The following is a 1,554-nucleotide window of genomic DNA, read 5'->3' as shown; positions in this document are numbered from 1 at the left end:
GCTTGGGGTACGCTTGTACCCCATTCATTGATTATTAGTGTCAGTTTCATGCAGGTAAGTCATTTCGTTTGTTTTGTTAAAGTAATATATTTAAGCAAGTTGGCAAGTTGGCAAGATGCGTTTTTTGCGCTAAGTCAGACATTCGGAAAAACAGTGTGACTTGTAGCATTTGCCAAAGACCGATTTGTGAAAATCACAGATTTTTTAAGTCCTATGCAACGAACGTGATTAAAGTTTATTAAAATTCTACTTATATTTCTATGTATTTTTATAAAATTAATTAAAAAATATAATTAAAGAGGTGTAAAAAAATGTATAGCAGTTTTTCATTGTTTCTTTCTCATTTTTCAATTTATGATATTTGTCGATATTCAGCAAAATAATTATATTTTTTAAGAGACCGCAACAATGAATATTTTTTTCTCATAGCCTGATATATCTTCTTTAAAACTGCGTTCGAAATTTTGGAATTAGTTAATTTAAAAAAAAGTTAGCTATTTTTGTAAGAAGAATGTCATTTTTTGGCACTTTTTTATTTAAATCTGTTTCTTAATAACTTCCAGTTCAGGAAATTGAATATAATTTACGCCATTCTCTTTCTCATTAAAAGACGAAAAGATTGACCTATTTTTGAACCTTCTAATCCACATAAAAAATATTTTACGCTATGATAAAGAATGAATACATTTGTACCACGTTCATCGGTTAGGAGGCAAAAAAGTAATATTACGGTTTTAGGGTTAATATTATGTTAAGATAAATTATAATATTTAATGTAAAATATTGTTGGTAATTGAAAATTTTCATAATGTTAACTTACCATTTGTTCAGTTAATTTATTTGTTTAAGTTTTAAATACTATAGTATCATAAAAAAATAAAGCAATTCAATGTAATTATGGATTGTTTATCTAACAATAAGATTGAAAAGTTAAAAAAGTTTAATGTTTATACGATCTTACACGTATCTCTCTGTAAGAAAAGTTTATTATTATAATTATAAATATATTTTTATATGTTTACTGACATATTATTAATTCTACAATTCCAAAAGTTTGGAGAAAAATTAAAAAAAGTTCTCCTTTACAAAATTATATCATTATTTTAAAATAGCATATCTATCATTCTGTAATTGTTACAATTAGAGCAATGAGGCCGTGGCTGTACTTTGATTGGATATTTTCATTAACGCCAAAAGGTAGAGAGCAAAAAAAGCTTCTAAAGATATTACATGGATTTACCGGAAAGGTAAGAAAACTGCTTAAGATTTTATTTAAATGTTCTATCTATTTTGAAAAAAGGACGATATAAATTTTAAGACTTTTGTATACAAAAATGTTGCAAGATAAATTATAAATATTAATTGTAAGAATACGTTATTAATGCATCATTCATATAAATTCGTAAAAGAAACATTAATCTTGTATTTACATAGATTATTGCCGAAAGAAAAGTTTATCATGAACGCACTAATGGTCAATACTTGAAAAACTTTGGCAATGAAGATTTCGCAGAAGAAAATTACATAGAAACAACAGATCGGAAGAGCACACGT

At 25.9% G+C, this 1,554-nt stretch overlaps 1 protein-coding gene across 1 annotated transcript; it reads left to right on the top strand.

Annotated features, from left to right (window-relative positions):
- Positions 1–1,109: 1,109 nt before the first annotated feature.
- Positions 1,110–1,546, top strand: LOC105462144 (cytochrome P450 4C1-like; the record flags this gene model as incomplete). Its single annotated transcript, XM_011708676.1, has 2 exons — positions 1,110–1,247; positions 1,435–1,546. Coding segments are annotated over exons 1-2 (211 nt in total), but the record flags the coding sequence as incomplete, so codon positions are not given.
- Positions 1,547–1,554: the final 8 nt, after the last annotated feature.

Source organism: Wasmannia auropunctata, unplaced genomic scaffold (assembly GCF_000956235.1).
Source record: "Wasmannia auropunctata unplaced genomic scaffold, wasmannia.A_1.0 LD269751.1, whole genome shotgun sequence".
Classification (NCBI taxonomy): Eukaryota; Metazoa; Arthropoda; class Insecta; order Hymenoptera; family Formicidae; genus Wasmannia; species Wasmannia auropunctata.
This window is presented reverse-complemented; position numbering and strand designations above follow the sequence as displayed.